The following is a 16,556-nucleotide window of genomic DNA, read 5'->3' on the forward strand; positions in this document are numbered from 1 at the left end:
ATTGCAATTTTAATATACATAATAAAAATATTTCCTATGAACATATCCTTTTAATGCTCATTCTTGGTATTCATAGTTATCTGTAATGTACTATGACAGCTAGTGATCATGTCATCACTTTTTATCAGAAAAACTTTTAGTGGTACATTTTTAGCAGAAGACAGGAAAATAATGTTTGCTTACCTGGTGATACAGATTTGCAATGGGTTTTCTGTCTCTCTTCCTGCCTTTTGAAAGTTAGATCTCTGATTTATTTGCACTAGAGAGTTGGCACAAGTTCGGTTACAAGACTTGAAAATTTGTGGTTCCACATAAAGAATAGTAAAAAAGGGGGGCGCCTGGGTGGCGCAGTGGGTTAAGCGTCCGACTTCAGCCAGGTCACGATCTCGCGGTCCGTGAGTTCGAGCCCCGCGCGGTCCGTGAGTTCGAGCCCCGCGTCAGGCTCTGGGCTGATGGCTCAGAGCCTGGAGCCTGTTTCCGATTCTGTGTCTCCCTCTCTCTCTGCCCCTCCCCTGTTCATGCTCTGTCTCTCTCTGTCCCAAAAATAAATTAAAAAAGTTGGAAAAAAAAATTAAAAATAAATAAATAAATAAAAAATAAAAAAAGAATAGTAAAAAAGGAGTTAAAAAATCTGTCTTTTTCCCTTTTTGCTCATCCTGCCCCAATTTTTTTTTTTTTTTTCCCCCGGTACAAGTAGATCTACAGGTCTACAATGTCCTCCTGAGTGATAGGGTTAAAACTTTTGGCTGTTTATTCAGATGTCAGTATACTGAAGTAAACCTAGATAATGGTTTTAATCCAAATGGTTTTGCATAAATGGGGTGCCTGGGTGGCTTAGTCGGTTAAGCCTCCAACTCTTGGTTTGGGCTCAGGTCATGATCTCACAGTACAGGAGCTAGAGCTTGGAGTCGGGTTCTGAGCTGACAGCACAGAGCCTGTTGGGATCATCTGTCTCCCTCTCTCTCTCAAAACAAATAAATAAACTTAAAAAAATGAAATATGGACAAAAGTAAAAGAATAATTCCCATGGTACTTTACTGTGGATGCAGAATAGCTGCACTATGAATGGAGTACTAATGCGAAAGAGAATGCCAATAATATAAACTAGATAAGATCCACCAGGCAATTTTAAAAATGTGTTTCGTCATCATTCAGCATAAGTAGCAGAATTCTTCAGATTTACATGATTTTTTTTTTTTGTATGTGCATTCTGTGATCTCTGATAATTGAATTCAACTTCAAAAGGGTTTAAGCCAGTGACTTCGAAACGAGGTTCACAGAACAGTACACAATGATGAAACCAGAAGCAGTAAAACACGGCTGAACTGGAACGTAAACATTCATACTATTAGGACAAGACTGAATTTTCATTTCATTTAATTTGGTTTTGGAGTTCTCTTGGGTTGTCTTCAGACAATTTCCTTTCATATCTTAAACGGTGTCTCAAGAGTGCTAGGGAGAATCCAACAATCCGGGGTATCCTAGTAAAGTTTAGCACATAGCTCCTGTGATGTTACCGAGTATTTTCTGAATATAGGAGTTATCGATACCGACTTCCACCAGAGCGAAAGGAAACACATTTACATTTCAAGGTCCCTTTGAATGACGGGGCTTCGAAAAATCTCAGTTCCTCCACCTTTGTTCCTTCCTTCTCGAGATTCAGAGGCCACCTGTACCGCAAGGCACACCTGGCACTCTGACCGTCTCCAGAGCCAGCAGACTGCTGCCAACTGCCGGCTCCAGTCTTGGGAGAAGGAGGCTGAGCGGAAAGATGGACAGAGTCCCGCGCGCGGCCGCTTGCAGGCGAGGGCGGGGGACGCCGAGGGGCGGAGCCGGCGCGCGCGCACGGGGTGTGCGCGCCGCCGCCGCGTCACCAGCGTGCGGCACGTGCCCGTGTTTACGTCCCTCGTGGAGGAGCCTACGTCAGCAGCCAAATGGCAACATTGTGGCGATTCTGAAGCTCAGAGTTTAGGAGACGCGTCTCTCCGTCAGGCCGGCTCCGGGCGGTCGGGAAGAAGAGAAGAAGGAGGAGGGGCGGGGAGATCCGCTTGGACGAGCGGCTGGTCTTGACCGCCTACCGGCCTGCCTGGCCCCGCGGGACCCGCGCCTCACCTTCAGAGAGCCGAAGACGCAGCACCGCGGCCTCGCGCTGGGGGCGGCCGGGTCGGACGCGAGGCGCCGCCGCAGCGCGGGGCTTGTAAACAGATCCAGCCGCACGTGACCATGTGAACTACCTGCTCCGGGGACGCGTATTGTCTTTCCCGCGAGCCCCGCCACAAAGAAGCGCGGCGGGTTCGAGTGCTGAGGGCCGGGCGAGCAAGCGGGGAGAGCCGGCTGGCGCGCTAAGATGGCCGAAGGCGCCCAGCGAGGGTGAGCAGGGGGCGCGGTGCAGCCAGCCGGTGAGTCTTCGGGCGGGCAGGGCCCTCGGCGCCTCCCCCGCGGCCTGGCTCCGGAGCCACCATGTCTTTCGCGCTGGAGGAGACGCTCGAGTCGGACTGGGTGGCCGTGCGGCCCCATGTGTTCGACGAGCGCGAGAAGCACAAGTTTGTCTTCATTGTGGCCTGGAACGAGATTGAGGGCAAGTTTGCCATAACCTGCCACAACCGGACGGCCCAGAGGCAGAGGAGCGGCTCCCGGGAGCAGGCGGGGGCGCGAGGGGGCGCGGAGCCCGGAGCATCCACGTCGGACGGGACCCGCGGGCCGGGCAGTCCAGCTGGCAAGGGCCGGCCCGAGGCCACGGCCTCTGCGATTCTGGGCAGGAGCCCGGGACCCCGGAGGAGTCCGGCCTGGGCGGAGGGCGGCTCTCCGCGGAGTGCGCGCAGCCTTCGAGGGGACCCGCTGCTGCGGAGTCCGGCCGGCAAAGGGGCGGAGAGCCCTCTCAGAAGCCCAGTGAGGGCCCAGACTAGCCCGGTTCGAAGGGGATCTGAAGGCAGAGATGTGGCGGGGGCCGCCCCTTCGGCGCCTCCGGAGGCCACGGTGTCCTCGGTGCGAGTAGTGAGCGCCTGCGGGGCGGTCTCCGAGGAGATCGAGGTGCTGGAAATGGTGAGGGAGGACGAGGTGGCCCCGGGAGCCCTGGCGCTCTCGGACGCGGAGCAGCCGCCGCCTACCGCCGAGCTGGAGTCTCCGGCAGAGGAGTGTAGCTGGGCTGGGCTCTTCTCCTTCCAGGATCTGCGTGCTGTGCACCAGCAGCTGTGTTCTGTGAACTCGCAGCTGGAGCAGTGCCTACCCGTGTTCCCCGAGGAGCCCTCTGGCATGTGGACCGTGCTGTTTGGGGGGGCCCCAGAGATGACCGAGCAGGAGATCGACACTTTATGTTACCAGCTCCAGGTCTACCTGGGCCATGGCTTGGACACCTGCGGCTGGAAGATCCTGTCCCAGGTACTTTTCACTGAGACCGACGACCCTGAGGAGTATTACGAAAGCCTTAGCGAGCTGCGGCAGAAGGGCTACGAAGAAGTGCTTCAGCGGGCCAGGAAGCGCATCCAGGAGGTAAGAACCTAGTCTGGGCTGCAGCAGTCCTTGCTTTTGGTTACTCACTGCCGGGGGTTGAAACCTCAGTCTGGACTGTGCGCATTTGGGAAACTTGTTTTTCTGGACAAGAGAAGAGGAAGAAGATGGGTTCCTTACCGTTCTCCCCCTTAATTCCTTTCAGTGGTAGGAAAACCGTGCTTTACCTTAATTGGCCCTCTGAAGGAACTTTGATATAAGTCTTTAGATTTTCTTCTTCCGTTTATCAAATAGGTTCTATATAATAAGAGTTCGGTTTACTCCTCCGTGCTGGAAATAAAATTAGAGCCACTGAGGCCAAAGGCGTCAGGTAAATGGACACCGTGTGTTCGTTTCTCTCTTGCGTCTCTTTCCAGCAATAATTGCCCAAATGTTAACCCTACTTTTCTGGTCCTGTTCATTTACTCATAATAGTTTGTCTTTGGGAATACACTTGGTCTTTTTTTTTTATCTTCATATGTAGTTTGGCAACTTAGGCAAATTTTAAATTCGTTTTCCTCCAAATGAGTGGCCTGTCTAACTGAAAAGGCACCACTCTCCATTGGATGCAAATGTATTTTTAAAGGTTTATGACCACTCTCGGAATCTCTCAAGTCTTGATAGCTGGCTCATGTTTCATTCCTGTTTTAGGGAGGAAAAAAAGGTCCTGGGCAGGAATGTTTATTATACTTTGTGTCCTTCTAAGAGTAAAAGTAGTATCAAGCCTTTTCAAACTTTCTTACGCTTAAAATTACATGAAATAATGGAAAAAGTCTGCATGGGTATGCATGCGGAGCTCTACAAGCAAGATAAGATATGCATAATTTGAGGTCCTGCCTACAGAACAGCTTCTGCTGAAGGAACTTTACTAAAAGAGTATTCCAAAATATATTTTAGTTTTCAGGTAGTCTGTATGGTTCAGTCTGTATAGAGTGTGCAACTATTGATCTCCTGGTTGAGTTGGAGCCCCAAGTTGAGTGTAGAGATTACTTAAAAATAAAACATCTTGGGAAAAAAAGATACACTTTAGTTTTTACCAATGGACACTAACAGATATTTCCTCAAAGCTACTATTTTTAGTGTTACTACTAATTGAGGTTAGAGGTGGGGTGCGGAAATGCTCCTTTTTATGGTGTTTATATTCCTGACATTGTGTTGTCATCTGTTAACCATGCCTGTGTTTATGTAATACTTGAATCCTGCTATTACGGCTAGGATGCTCATCTCCTGGTTTCTTCATAGAATAGTATGTATTTTTCATTGCTAGACTTGGAGACTTAGGAAATAACTTTTTGTTTCCCTAATCCCACAGTGCTCTCTTAAAACTTACTGAATTCAGGTTTTCATTCCTTCCTGTTAGTTTATTTAGTGCTAAGCATCACCCACCTGGTAATGTGATCCTAGAGTTCCAGTGATCTGTTTTTATTTTCCACCTTATCATCTTCTGGCATCTGTGTTCTCCCTTAAATTCTTTTTGGAAGGAAGTAACAAATTTTAAATGGTCACATATATTTTCTTTAGAGTTTTGTTAAAACTGACCTGTATTTTTTTTTTTAAACTGGAAGGACAAATTAGTGCTTCTTTCTCTTACACTTTTTTGTTAAATTTTGCAATTCTTACATTTCTGAAGATGTAGGCAGGTTTAGTTTTAATTTTGTTGATATTCAGAAAAAGTAATTTTGTCTGGTTTAATTCAAATAGGGTCAAAAATGAGGATTGCCAAAAAATGTAGTTAATTAATTACAGTTATCTGGAACTCTTCCATGGGGGTGGAGTGTTACATGTTTTAAAAGAATATCTTTTCCTAATTAAGGTTATATTGACCATAATAAATTCTCCTTAACGGAGAGAGGTTTAAAGTTTTAAAGAGTATTTTGTGTTCTGGAAAACAACTCAGATGAAGTTTATTGTAAATTCGTTGGACATTAAATACGTACATACATTTTTGGTGCTTCATTGAGTTGGCTTGAACAGTATTTGAAAAATAACAGTAACAACAAATTCACTTATAGTGCTCACCCTGATAGCTACTGGAACTTTATTTTGAAAGAAATGAGGCTTAGTGGGGAAAAAAGGGTGGTGTGATTTAATTAGTGACGTCTGCTCTGGGCTTGATAATGGGAGTTTAAGAGCACACCAGCCTTGTTTTTGTTGTTGTTCCCTAACTGCTTAAGTTTTTTACTATTTTAATAGTTTGCAATAACTTTTTTAAAGTAAAATATTTATGGAAATTTTGTCAGTTTAGTACTAATGATTCTGTTAAGTTATTACCTCTCATTGAATGGTTTTTTTGTTCCCAATTTTGAAGTTGACTTAATTTGTGGAAGTGGCTATAGGTGTTCAAGCCAGGTGTACCTGGTAAATTAAACACATTTTTAGATACATGTTACTAGAAAATTTAGTCTTTGGTTATGGTTTTCCCTCTTTTTAGTTTCTCTGGGTCTATTCTGCTTTTTTTTCCTCCATAATATTCCTTTTCCTATCTATTTAAAGGCTTTAGCTTAAAAACCACACCTGTTTTTGTTCAAAATACTCAGTAAATTGTTGAAAGGAGTTTTTTTTGTTTTTTATTTTTTTTTTTGTTTTTTGTTTTTTAAGTGGAACAGACTGTACTGCTAGATTGTAAACTTTTCAAGGTCACTGGCCTTGACAGTATCTTGGAATTCTCTTTGCCATCCCTGGTTCAGGGCCACACATCTTGTGAGCACTCAATATTTGTGGACCAAGAACATGAGAGGTGGTTGTTTTTTTTGTTTGTTTGTTTTTGTTTTTTTAGTATTATGAGAATTTAAAGGATTTGGAAGAATCTTTTTGATTTATAGTTGTAGGTAAATAAAATTTTAAAAATTGATAAATGTAAATTCCTTACGGGACTGTACAGTTTGAGAAGTAGGAGTAAAATGTTTTAAAACTGTCAAGAACTTTCTAAATAAGAGGTTGTTATCTGGCATTGATGAATTCCCTATAAATTGAGGGGAGCTATATAGATGGACTTTAATGGGGTGCTTTAAGGTAGTGAGCCAAGTTTTATATGCACAGACATATTTGGATTTTTGGAGAGAAAGACTTTTATCAGATTCTTCAAGGTGTTCCTCAGAAAGGGCTTTAAAACTGTACTGGTAATTCATTTGCTTTGTAAACTTTGGGCATAACTCTTGGAGTATAAGTATTGGAAGACACTTATGATTTAATATGGGTTATAAGAAATACTCCTATAGCTTTGTTTTGTGGAATAGTGAAGAATGAAAATCTTAGGTTTTCTACTAAAAGTTTTATTAGTGATTCACAAGTTGGGTCGACTAGAAATAATCTGAGGAGCTGCAGTTGACACAATATTAATGAAAAAATTTTAGATGACATAAGAATTGTAAGTAGAGCTTTAATCTTGAAATTTATTACAGGGTAGATTAGATTTGTCTTGGAATTTAGAAGGGTTTAGTGAAGTACTGCTATTTATATAGCAGGCACTCAATCCCTGAACCCAGTGCCACCAGGGCCTCTTGGAATGGTTGCAGCAGTAGTGTTGGTTGTAGGTCAGAACTGAGGATCATATTATAGTGTATGTGCTTGGGTGGCCCATACTATGGCTTACTTACCTGTGATGACCTGAATTTTGTAAATAATTTCTGTGTAAGGACAACTATTGTTGAAATGGTTGTGGTCCTTTAGATAGTAAACTTTATGATAGTAGGCTTGATTAAGATCTAATAATCATTGTTCTCTTTGAAATTTATTATGCTTATAAAATTGCTCAGGTAACTTCTTCCCAGTGATTTTAATTTATTTCCAGTAAGAAAACAAAACACTGAGAGCTGCATGTGTTTTCATAAGTAGCCATGTAAGGCATGCTGTAGACAGAGCCTACCTAGTGTTTGGAGTCAGAAAGACCTGGCTTCCAAATAGGGCTCACCACTTCTCTGACCTGCTTAGTTATTTAACCTTTTTAAAACAGGGAAAAGGGGAAGATATTTAAAGGATATCTTGAGATTTAAGTAAGATACTATGAAAAAGTGCTTAACAATGTGTCTGGCACGTATAAAGGAGGCTTCAGGAAATGTTCATTTTTGGGTTTATTTTGGTTTTTTTGTTTGTTTTGTAATAAGGATTCTGCAGAGTTTTCACCTCAACATTTATTGCAGGGAATGTAACTAGTATTTATTGGAACTACTTAGGTATTGGAGTTTCTTATTTACTATCTCTTCATCATCCCGACTCTCTTTTTTGATAAGTGGTATTTTATACCCATTTTACTGGGGCTGAAGTTGAGACTTGAAGATGTTGGATTTGGCCAACCTTAAACAGCTAAGTTGTGGTCAAACTCAAATTCAAATTTAGATTTGTCTTAATCCAAACATATTTTTTCTGCAGTGCCTTATTGAAGACAATAAAAGGGATGTCAGTCTCCTGAGAATGAGAGAATGGTACTATTTAAAAATATTAGTTCAATAATGTGTTTTAAATTAAATAACTCATTTGTTTAATTTCAAGTTCTTTTTGATAGGTATGTGTGGGGCAGAGTCTCCATGTTGTGTTACAGAAGAAAGAGGTTCCCTAGGGGTGTAAGGGTGGGTTTATGTTAGATAAGAGTGCCTAATTGCTGTTTTCCTTTCTCTCTTAAAATGACTCAGCTATAGATGACTCCTGACTTGAGAGGTTATTTAATGTAAAGGGCCAGGAGCTCTAGGAAGAATGCTTACCATCCCTTCTCCCAATTATGACTTAATTTTTGTGAAAAACTAAGATTACAAAACTCTAGAGCCACATTGAAATCTCAACTATATATAGAGTAGATAAGTCAGTCTTTTTAGAGCCTTAGGGTGCTGGCCTTTCATTGGGCTGGTGTGCCTTGACCCATGATTAGGTATAAATAATAGAAGCAGGCTCAGAAAGGACATAATATAGTTGCAGTGGGGAGAGCGGTTCTGCTTGTATATTCCCATAAAAACAGTGTAAACACAGTTGAGGAATAATGAAGCCAAGTGAATTTTGTGCGATTCTTGAAAGTTGATGAAAGACTTGAATGGTAGAGGCTATGAAAACAATGACTTAGATACTAATCATTTTCTTCAATCATGTGCCGAAATAAACTTGGCCATTTTTCACATCACTGAAGAAAAAGTATAGAAAAGAGATGAATATATGCTTTTAGGTTAGTGTATCTGTAATGCAGAAACATGGAGGCTGGTGGCAGGATAGCAGCAGCCTTCATGATAACCGGTTCATGTTCACTTCATTTCTCTACTTGCTGTTAACATCACATGATGCCCAGTCCACCACATATTTCACAGGCATGAAATCAGGCATGTTTCCTCCTTGATAAAACAAGGCCAACTTTGACAAACACTTGAGCAATGTGAGTTCAAGGGGTTTTTTTTGGGGGGGGGGCAGGGAGATAGAAGGGAGAAGGTGAGTGGGAGGTTTGGTTTGTTAAACACAATTGTTAGGTTTGAATTAGCAATCTTCACTCCTGAAATCTTCACATGTAACTTTAATCAGTCTCTCAGTGTTCTCCATTGCTGCTTTATTTGAACTTTGTGGAATATTGTGAGAAGTGGGAATTGAAAGCAAAAGGTGGTCTTCCATTGATGCTTAAAAGTCCGTGTGCTTGCTTTTTTTGTAATGGAAAGTTTCTCATGGCTCTTTTCACTCTTTAATAGGCCACGCTCCCTTTAAATCTGTCCAGTTCCCTCAGTGATTGATGGGAGAAAATTTAAGTTGCAAGGGTAAGAAAAGACAATGAAGACTAAACTATAGTTCTTGATGCTGTTTAGTTTTTGGTAGAGGTGGTGAAGTACATTTGGACTTTCAGGCTTCTTGTAGAGAACTGTTATTTCTCAGTAGCCTTAATGCAGTAAGTTGTTAAAGCTCCACAAGGGCAGAGAAGGATTCATTCAGCAAAAACCTAGAAAATTTCGTGAGTTTTCTTAAGTGTAGAAAATTGCCTTTTTATGTTTGTCCTTGAATGTTAAATTCTGTATGGTTATAATTATATATGATAGACTCTTTTCACTCTGTGTTGAAGGTTTTATACTATAGGCTGTGAAATGAAAATAGGCCTGATGGGCTAGAGGAGAATGGTCTTAAGGATAAATACATGAAGTTCCTTTATTTAAAAAAAATTGTTTTTAAATGTTTATTTCGAGACAGAGAAAGAAAGCGAGCAGAGGAGGTATGAGGGGGTGGGGTGGGAGAGAGAGAGAGAGAGAGAGAGGGAGAGGGAGGGAGAGGGGGAATCCCAAGCAGGCTTCGGTTGATCTCACGAACCATAAGTTCTCATCTAAAACCAAGAGCTGGACGGCTAACTGAGCCACCCAAACGTCCCTGAAGTTACTTCATTAACATGGGGTTTTATTTGTAACTTTAATATTTGAAGGTGATGATTTGAGGCTTAGTTTATATAATGAATATTAATGAATTTAGGTAACATAAACATAGGGAGAATACAGTGATAAAAATGTCATTTTCTTCAGAAGAAATTTTGAATATGGTTCATCACCAAATTGGCCTGCTGCTAGGAATTAGTTGAGGCAGGTTTTTTTTTTTTTTTTAATGTTTATCGATTTGGTTTTTAGAATGTTTATTTTTGGCGGGGGGGGGGGAGACCGAGACATCCCAAGCAAGCTCAACACTATAAGTGCAGAGCCTGATGTGGCACTTGAACTAATGAACTGTGAGATCATGATCTGAGCAGAAATCAAGAGTTGGATGCCCGACTGAGCCACGCAGGCACCCCATTGTTTTTATTTTCATCTTATTTTTTAAGGCAGGGTATTTAAAAAAAAAAATTTTTTTTTTTTTTTAACGTTTATTTATTTTTGAGACAGAGAGGCAGAGCATGAACAGGGGAGGGGCAGAGAGAGAGGGAGACACAGAATCTGAAACAGGCTCCAGGCTCCGAGCCGTCAGCACAGAGCCCGACGCAGGGCTTGAACTCACGGACCGTGAGATCATGACCTGAGCCGAAGTCGGACGCTTAACCGACCGAGCCACCCAGGCGCCCCCTAAGGCAGGGTATTTTTTACAGAGGCTCTCACTACACTGCCTTCAATTAGTGTTTAGGGGAAAGAAAACTTACTGAACATGGCTCAGGAAAATGTGTATTTTTCTCCTAATTCTGATACTAGTGGCTTGACCTTAGGGCTGTCACTTACCCTCCTTTGTCTTAATGTCTGAGGTGAGACTGAGGTTAGAGATAAAGGATCTGGGTGATTTACAGTCCCCGTGTAGCAAGTGTTGGGACCTGATCCATTTGTTTTATGTGCTTGTATCCAGGTGTAGGTCTCCCTGCTGTAAGGTAAATGTTTGAGTCACAGCATTTTTCATTTTACTACATCTTTTTAGGCTCTGAAAAAAGTCCTGATTCATTTTTGGGTGCAGAGAGCATTAGAAGAGGGCAGAAGTGTTTCTTTCTGTTCTTGGGTTTGTGTTCTTGGGCTCCCTTTGTTCATTACCTGTTGTTGAAGGTGTTTTGTTTTGTTTTCCTTTGGTGCATTTACCTGTGGTTTCTAGTATTAAAACTGCTTTTCCCAGTTTTAGATAAGTTGAAGTTACATTTATAAAATAAATGTCTAGGGGCGCCTGAGTGGCTCAGTCTGTTGGGCATCTGACCTCAGCTCAGGTCATGATATCACGGTCCATGAGTTCGAGCCCTGCATGGGGCTCTGTGCTGACAGCTCAGAGCCTGGAGCCTGCTTCAGATTCTGTGTCTCCCTCTCTTTCTGCCCGTCGTCCCCCATTAACGCTCTGTCTCTCTCAAATAAATAAATGTTAAAAAAATGAAACAAATGTTTAGTTACTAAACATTTAATAACTAAAGTTATTTCTTTAAGCTTTTCTTCCTCTTCACCTTCCTATCTAGGTGAGTCTCTTTCCTCTTTACTGACACCAGTGGGGCCATGACTAGAGTGACCTGTGTGAAGTGATGTATGTGAGATTTTAATTTCAGTCATCAAAGTAACCTTTATTGAATGCTCCCTGCTTTCTGTTGCTCAAGCACTGTGCCGAAGTATTTAAATACATTATCTAAATTAGCATGTAGATAGGAGTTGAGAGGTAGGATTTGAGTTTTTTTGAGTCTTTGCTCTACTTAATAGCTTTGTGAATATGGGCCTTACTAATTCTTACTTCCTTGGTTGCTGCTTCTGTAAAGCCAGGGAGTACTGCTGTTGTAAACTGAATATGGCTCTCCTCATCTGTAAAGTGAGGAGAATACTGCTGCCTTTAAAAATAGATCTAATGTAGGGACACCTGGGTGACCCAAATGGTTAAGCATCCCACCTAGGCTCAGTAAATATCCGACTTTGGCTCAGGTCATGATCTCACAGTTAGTGAGTTCCGGCCCTGCATTGGGGCTGTGCTGTTAGCACAGAACCTGCTTCTGATCCCCTGTCTCTGTCTCCCTCCTCCCCCCCCCCCCCGTGCCCTGCGCACGCGTGCTCTCTCTCTCTCTCAAAAATAAATGAACATAGGGGCGCCTGGGTGGCTCAGTCGGTTAAGCGTCCGACTTCAACTCAGGTCACGGTCTCGCGGTCCGTGAGTTGAAGCCCTGCGTCGGGCTCTGTGCTGACAGCTCAGAGCCTGGAGCCTGTTTTGGATTCTGTGTGTCCCTTTCTCTCTGACCCTCCCCCGTTCATGCTCTGTCTCTCTCTGTCTCAAAAATAAATAAACATTAAAAAAAATTTTTTTAAAAATGAACATAAAAAAATAAGAAAAAGTGTACGTTAAAAAAAATTATTCAAGTACTTAGAACAGTGCTGTATGCCCAGCAAAACACTTGGTAAATGTTAACCCTTAATATTAATCTTCATATCATACTAAGATGTAGGGATTTTACAGTAGAGGAAACAGGTTCAAAGAGAGTAGATAAATTTGTCCAAGGTAACATCTGGCATAAAAGTGGACCAGATTCAGATTCAAGCCTGATTGATTCTATACTGCTTTCTTAACCATAGGCCCATCCTCTTTCCTGTAGAAACGGAGTGAGGCTAACTGATAAACATTGTCAAATGTAAACACACGGTCAATGTCTCATCCCTGGGTGAAAACATTAACAGTGTTTGGCTGCTTAGTGTTTTTGGAAAACCGTGATTATATAGGAGGCTAATTTAAGTTTGTGCCTGCATTTATGGTACATGAAGCTCATTTGTGAGATAGGATGCATATGTCCGTCTTAAAAGAATCATTTATAAAAATAATAATTTTTGGTGGAGCCTGGGTTGTTCATTCAGCTAAAATGTCTGACATACGCTCAGGTCATGATCTCAGGGTTCTATTTGTGGGTTCAAGCCCTGCATTGGACTCTGCTGTCAACACAGAACTCACTTCAGATGCTCTCCCTCCCTCTCTCACTGCCCCCTCCCAGTCGTGCTTTCTCTCAAAAATAAACATTAAATACAATTTTTTATAACCACAGGAAGAAAAAATGTACTGATATTTAAATATTCTGTTGTAAATTCTTCTGCGTATATAAGGTTGCTAAGGGTGAGTTGGTTTAGACAGTGTGATGATTTTCCTTTTCACAAGTGTATTTTACTTTAAAGATGATTTATTTTCTCTCCAAAATATTTTCTAATGCTTTTTTCTCCCCATGGTAGAGCTAGAGAATTTGATATAGTCTGAGTTAAGACCTGAAATCTACCTATCTATTCTGCTGTTTATTCTCATTTAAAGAATTAGTCCATAACATCTAATAGTGAATATTTTACTCCCTTTCCTTTAATTACTTATTCCTCTTAATTATCTTATTGGCTAATTTTTTTCTGGCTAGACAGGGAAAGAGGGCATTAAGTGTGTTAACTTCTCTTTATTTTTTTAATTGGAAATCCTACCCCTTTTTTCTCTTGTATTAGGTGATGTGAATTTTGGTAGTGGGGTTGCTAAATGAAAAGGTTATGAAAGGTAGGGTTAAAGAAATGAAGGATTAAGAGAGAAAGGGGTCAAGAATTAACTTCAGCAGTATTTAAACTTGAAAAATTAGTGGGAATGGATATCTTTATTTTAGGAAATTACATGCCAGCCCACAGTTTGAAGCCTTTGTGGGTGCTTGTTGGAGGGCCTTGAAGTTGGCTTTTTATTTTTATTTATTTTTTAACATTTATTTGTTATTGAGAGATAGAGGCAGAATGTGAGCAGGGGACGGGCAGAGAGAGAGACAGAGACACAGAATCCGAAGCAGCTCCAGGCTCTAAGCTGTCAGCACAGAGCCCGACACAGGGCCTGAACTCACAAACTGCGAGATCAGGACCTGAGCTGAAGTTGGTCGCTTAACCGACTGAGCCACTCTGGCGCCCCTTGAAGTTGGCTTTTGAATTGGTTTTATATTACACATTGCACCTTTCAAATTTCAAATAAGACTATTTTATGTATCTTGGTGGAGATTATATAAATGAATATCAAAATGGTAATAAAAGTGTGACAGTTTGTTTTTAACTCTTACTGTATCCCCAGTAGAAACTCCTAATCCCCGGTTCCCAAACCCCTTGTTGCTGGCTCATGTGAATATTAATATTTTGGTCGACTTTGCAGGATAGGATGGTCTTTTTAAAAGTCAGCCTTTTCTATAGCTCTTCCTTTTTTTTTTTTTTTTTTTTTTAAATATTCCCCATCCCTTTTGTTTATAAGTATCCCAGACAACCCTGATCACAATTGATTTGTAGATACTCTAACTGAAATAATTATTTAAGAAAATAGTAAGGATTGGGGTGCCTGGGTGGCTCAGTTGGTGAAGCCTCCGACTTCAGCTCAGGTCGTGATCTTATGGTTCTTGAGCTCCAGTCCCACTTCAGGTAAGCTTGAGGCCTGCTTCCAGATCTGTGGTGACAGTACGGGGCCTGGGTGGGATTCTCTCTCACCCCTTCTCTCTACCCCTCTCTCATTCATGCTCTGTTTCTCAAAAATAAATAAGTAATATTTTTAAAAGAAGATAGTAAGGATTAACTTCTGGAAGTCCTTATAGTCCTTAAATCTCCTCATTGGTCATCTATTTAGCATATCCTTTTGTGCCAGGTGCTAGGTGTGCCATAGAAAACAAAGACACAGCCCTTTTCTTTAAGCTTCACTACAATTTTTTTTTAAGTTTATTTATTTTGAGAGAAGAGAGAGAGTTGGTGATGAGCAGAGGGAGGAAGAGAATCCCAAGCAGCTCTGTGCTCTCATTGCAGAGCCCCACACAGGGCTTGATTGCACGAACCTAGAGATCATGACCTGAGCCAAATTCAAGAGTGGCCTATTAACTGATTGAGCCACCCAGGCACCCCCAAATACTGTCATTCTAATTGAACTTAATTTATGTTTTTGTTTGTTTTAATCTTTATTTATTTTTGAGAGAGAGAGACAACATGAGCAGGGGAGGAATGGAGAGAGAGGGAGACACAGAATCAGAAGCGGGTGTCAGGCTCTGAGTTGTCAGCACAGAGCCTGGCTTGGGGCTTGAACCCATGAACTGTGAGATTATGACCGGAGAAGAAGTTGGATGCTTAACCCACTGAGCCACCCAGGCGCCCCTATTTTTTATTTTTAAAAATGTTTATATATTTATTTTTGAGAGAGAGCACAGTTGGGGGTGGGACAGAGAGATAGAAGGAGACAAAGAATCTGAATTAGGCTCCAAGCTCTGAGCTGTCAGTGCAGAGCCCAATGCAGGGTCTGAATCTAAGAACTGTGAGGTCATGACATGAGCTGAAGTTGGATGCTTAAGTGACTGACCCACTCAGGTGCCCTGACTTTTTTTTTTTTTTTTTAAACAAGTCAAATTTGAGAATTTCCATTTTTTTTTTGGTTGAAGAGGAGTGGATAATTAATGTGCTCTAGGACAATTGGGTATACCTTTGGTTTTTTCCTTTACTATAAATAACATATATTTTCTTCTACAGATAAAATAGCATTTGTAATTGTTATTACAGGGAAGGTAAAGCATTTGGGATACAGAGTCTAGATGGTAATACAGATTTTGCTTCATCTCACCCTTGAATTCTGTATATGTAAGCTACCTAATTGTACCAGTCTCATAATGTTCACTTTTTGAAATGTGAAGCCATTATAGAAAATAATGTGCCAAGCTTAACCACAGTCATTACACAAGAACAGTACTATCAGTGCAATTTTTTTTTTTTTTTTTTTTTCTGGAGATAGTCCTAAACCTCTTTTCTAGCTTAATGACATGAAAAGTACAGCAGGGCTCGTATACTGCAATAATACCTTTAGAATCAAGTAGCCATTTTGGAAAGTGCAATGGAATAAATTGGTAGAGGGAGGATTACAGCACATCACTTGTGCTACAGGTCAAGGTTTTTGGAGATAAAGTTTTTGAGTTTTCATAATTTTTAAAATTTTGTCATTTTTCTCATGTAGTGTGTGAATAGGTTGTTTTTAAAACTGGTGTTTGATGTCTGTGTTTGCATGTGTGCTCCTGGAGTCTTAAGATAAGTCGAGTTTTATTCTTCTTCTACCCTGTGGTCATCTCTCATCCTAGAGTAGTATGTATGTGTGTATGCATGCATGCATGTATTTATTCTAGGGAGAGGGCAAGAGGGGGGCGTGAGGGGCAGAGGGAGAGAGAGACAGTGAGAGAGAGAGAGAGAGAATGAATATCTTAAGCAGGCTCCATGCCCAGTGCAGAACCCAGTACAGGGCTTGATCCCATAACCCTGGGATCATGACCTAAGCTGAATTCAAGAGTCTGATGTTCAATTTATTCAACCACCCAGGTGCTTCTCTCGTCCTAGAGTTCTAAGTCTAACATTTCCAACTTTCCCTTGATCTGGGTGCTCTGTTGAGCTGCTTTTCATTCCATTTATCCAGAGCACATCCTCCACCTGCCATCCCTGAGTTGGTCTGTGGATCTCTGTGGAGCAGCACCTTTAATCTGAGTCTTTGCTGTTTCTGTGGAAATGCCTTACTCCCCTCAATTCCCAGAACTATTACTCAGTTCTTCCAAATCTGGTGTTGGTTTTAAGAAGCTATTGATTATGACATATGTTTGATTTTATGACAGATTTGCTTCAGTGTGAGGGAAAAAAAACACTTTTATGTACACATTGATTTGTAAATACATTTGATTCAGAAATACTAAA

General features: G+C 41.5%; 2 protein-coding genes across 2 annotated transcripts in view; one reads left to right on the forward strand and one right to left on the reverse strand.

The window, feature by feature from the left end:
- Positions 1-213: 213 nt before the first annotated feature.
- On the reverse strand, positions 214-2,462 carry LOC122230585. The gene is made up of 4 exons (XM_042956565.1): positions 2,444-2,462; positions 2,079-2,342; positions 1,585-1,918; positions 214-259 (listed from the first exon to the last, which is right to left on the reverse strand). Exons 1-4 carry the CDS (start codon positions 2,460-2,462, stop codon positions 238-240), a joined length of 639 nt encoding a protein of 212 aa, XP_042812499.1. The 3' UTR covers positions 214-237.
- Positions 1,897-16,556, forward strand: part of JMY (junction mediating and regulatory protein, p53 cofactor) — a 94,489-nt gene continuing 79,829 nt past the window's right edge. Inside the window, 1 exon segment of the mRNA XM_007079982.3 lies at positions 1,897-3,489. Coding sequence (XP_007080044.2) covers positions 2,461-3,489 — 1,029 coding nt within the window. The 5' untranslated portion in view covers positions 1,897-2,460.

The sequence above is a fragment of the Panthera tigris genome, chromosome A1 (genome assembly GCF_018350195.1).
Source record: "Panthera tigris isolate Pti1 chromosome A1, P.tigris_Pti1_mat1.1, whole genome shotgun sequence".
Taxonomy (NCBI): Eukaryota; Metazoa; Chordata; class Mammalia; order Carnivora; family Felidae; genus Panthera; species Panthera tigris.

What these genes read in the sequence shown, in the direction of transcription:
- LOC122230585 (XM_042956565.1), bottom strand. An exon ending in CCGCGGGGCCAGGCAGGCCG is followed by an intron (nt 1,919 to 2,078) that starts GTAGGCGGTCAA and finishes CTGCTGACGTAG; the next exon opens with GCTCCTCCACGAGGGACGTA. An exon ending in ATTCAAAGGGACCTTGAAAT is followed by an intron (nt 260 to 1,584) that starts GTAAATGTGTTT and finishes CCAACTCTCTAG; the next exon opens with TGCAAATAAATCAGAGATCT.